The 2,013-nt window shown below is 61.1% G+C and overlaps 1 protein-coding gene across 1 annotated transcript; it reads right to left on the bottom strand.

The window, feature by feature from the left end:
* Positions 1–620: 620 nt before the first annotated feature.
* Positions 621–1,753, bottom strand: LOC104540520 (nucleoplasmin-like; the record flags this gene model as incomplete). Its single annotated transcript, XM_010184349.1, has 7 exons — positions 621–657; positions 752–780; positions 890–1,017; positions 1,100–1,193; positions 1,272–1,391; positions 1,499–1,584; positions 1,677–1,753. Coding segments are annotated over 7 exons (571 nt in total), but the record flags the coding sequence as incomplete, so codon positions are not given.
* Between the last annotated feature and the right edge of the window lie 260 nt (positions 1,754–2,013).

Raw genomic sequence — 2,013 nt, 5'->3', positions numbered from 1 at the left:
TTGTTACCCGGCATGGGGAGGGGGCTACAGCGGCTCCCCCAGCCCCAAGGGAAGGATGCAGGCAAAGGAGCATCCCCTGGTTGGGATGGGGGATGCTCCCACCCCCGTGAACCTCCCCCCATCTTTAGCAGAGACAGCGAGGAATGCAAAATCTCCTTTATTGGGAAAGGACGACACCAAATGTGCAGATTTCCAGGCTTTTCTGCACCTGGAAGGGAAGGAGGAATGGGTTTAGGGGCATCCCCACTGAGCCCCGCTTTGGGGGAGATGGTGGCACGCATGGGAGCCCCCCACCCCATCCCGCCACCCCATACCTGGCCAGGCTCTGTCACAGCTCTCATTACTTCTTCATCCCTGCCCTCCTGCCCCGGCCAGATCCTCGCCCCTGTAGGGATGGGGCTGAGCATGGGGAGGACCCCCAAACTTGGGGAACATCCCCCCCCAGCCCAGTCACAGCCAGCCAGGACCCCATTTATGGGGTTCGGTAACCAATTAGCATCACAAATCAGCCCCTTTCCATCCCCCAGAGCTCCCAGTTCAGGTCAATGAGTGTTAACTGGTTTGACTGGTTGGGGTAGGGGGCCGGGGGGTGCAGAGGGACCCCCTTGGCTGGTTCTTACCTTGCTGGGAAGGGGCTCCTCGGGACAGGGGTTGCTTCTGATTGGGAGAAAAGGGAAGGGCTGAGATTAGGGGTGGGGGTCCCAGCAGCAGAGGGGGGTCTCCTACTCCAGCTGTGTCCCTCCATACTCACGGCTCCTCCTCCTTGTCCAGCCTCCTCTTCTGCGGGGAGAGAGGAAGATGTTGGTGGGAGAGGAAGGCTGGAGGCTGCATCCTCCCCCCACATGGCACAGGGACCCCTCCTCGCACCCCAGACCAAGGGAGGGGGTACCTTGGCAGCATTGCCCTTCCTGGCAGGTGGGCCCTTGGGGGCCTTCTCAGGGGTCTCCTCCTCCTCCTCTTCCTCAGCATCCTCCTCTTCCTCTTCTTCCTCCTCCTCCCAGGACAGGTTGGGCATCACTGCGGGAGAAGGCAGCTGAGCCCCCAGCTTCCAGAGAGTGGGCTCACATACTGGGAACACTGGGAGCACCCCAGGACTTACTGGAAACGTGCTGCCCGCTGATGTAGACGGGGCCGGAGCCGGTGCGCAGGTGGAAGGTGACCGGGGGGGTCAGCTCCACTCCCGCCAGGGGGGCCTGGCAAAGAGGAGGGTGACAGCGCCCCCCATCACCAGCAAACCCCCCCAGGACACCCCCCCAAACCCAGGCACTCACCATGGGCAGCACCGAGGGCTTCAGCGTGGCCAAGGGGACGGGGGCACGAGCGTCCCCCTCCTCGGCCGCCACGACCTCCACCACGTGGAACTCGTCCCGTGCGGTCTCCCCCAGGCAAATCTTTGAGGGGGGAGCAAGAAGAACAGCCCTCCATGAGCCCTATGGCATCTGGGCATCCCTTTCCTAGGATTTTGGGGGTATTTTTTGGGAGGACAGGGACCACCTACTGTGCGCAGGGCCAGCTGCTGCTCGCATTGCCACTCCTCAGATACCTGGAAGGTGTAGGAGTCCCGCTCACGGCTCAGCTCACACCCTGCAAATGCAGAGGGGGATGAGAGAAGGGCAGATTTTGGGGAGGGGTACACAGCAACTCATGGGGATGCTGCTGGAAGGGCAGGCGCTTACCCCAAATCATAGACACAGGCTTCTCAGATTTGCTGGCCAGGTCGACGCTGTCTGTGATGGACATGGCTATGGGGTACCTGGGGGGAAGGAGCACATAGTGCTGCATTGCAGGAGCCCCCCCAAACTGGAACAGGACCCCCCTGGTGCTCCCCCACCACCTCCATCCCCAAAACATTGCTCCCCACATTAATTACCAGCACAAGAGCAGCCTCCAAACACACCAGCAGCACCCACAGCCCTTCACCCCAGTGGCTTATAGAGGCACAAGGGTCCGCATCCACCCAATTAATTAATCAACCGACCAATCAATCAGCACCTCAGCCCTTCAGGGTTAATT

This window comes from Mesitornis unicolor, unplaced genomic scaffold (genome assembly GCF_000695765.1).
Source record: "Mesitornis unicolor isolate BGI_N332 unplaced genomic scaffold, ASM69576v1 scaffold34525, whole genome shotgun sequence".
NCBI classification, from domain to species: Eukaryota; Metazoa; Chordata; class Aves; order Mesitornithiformes; family Mesitornithidae; genus Mesitornis; species Mesitornis unicolor.
This window is presented reverse-complemented; position numbering and strand designations above follow the sequence as displayed.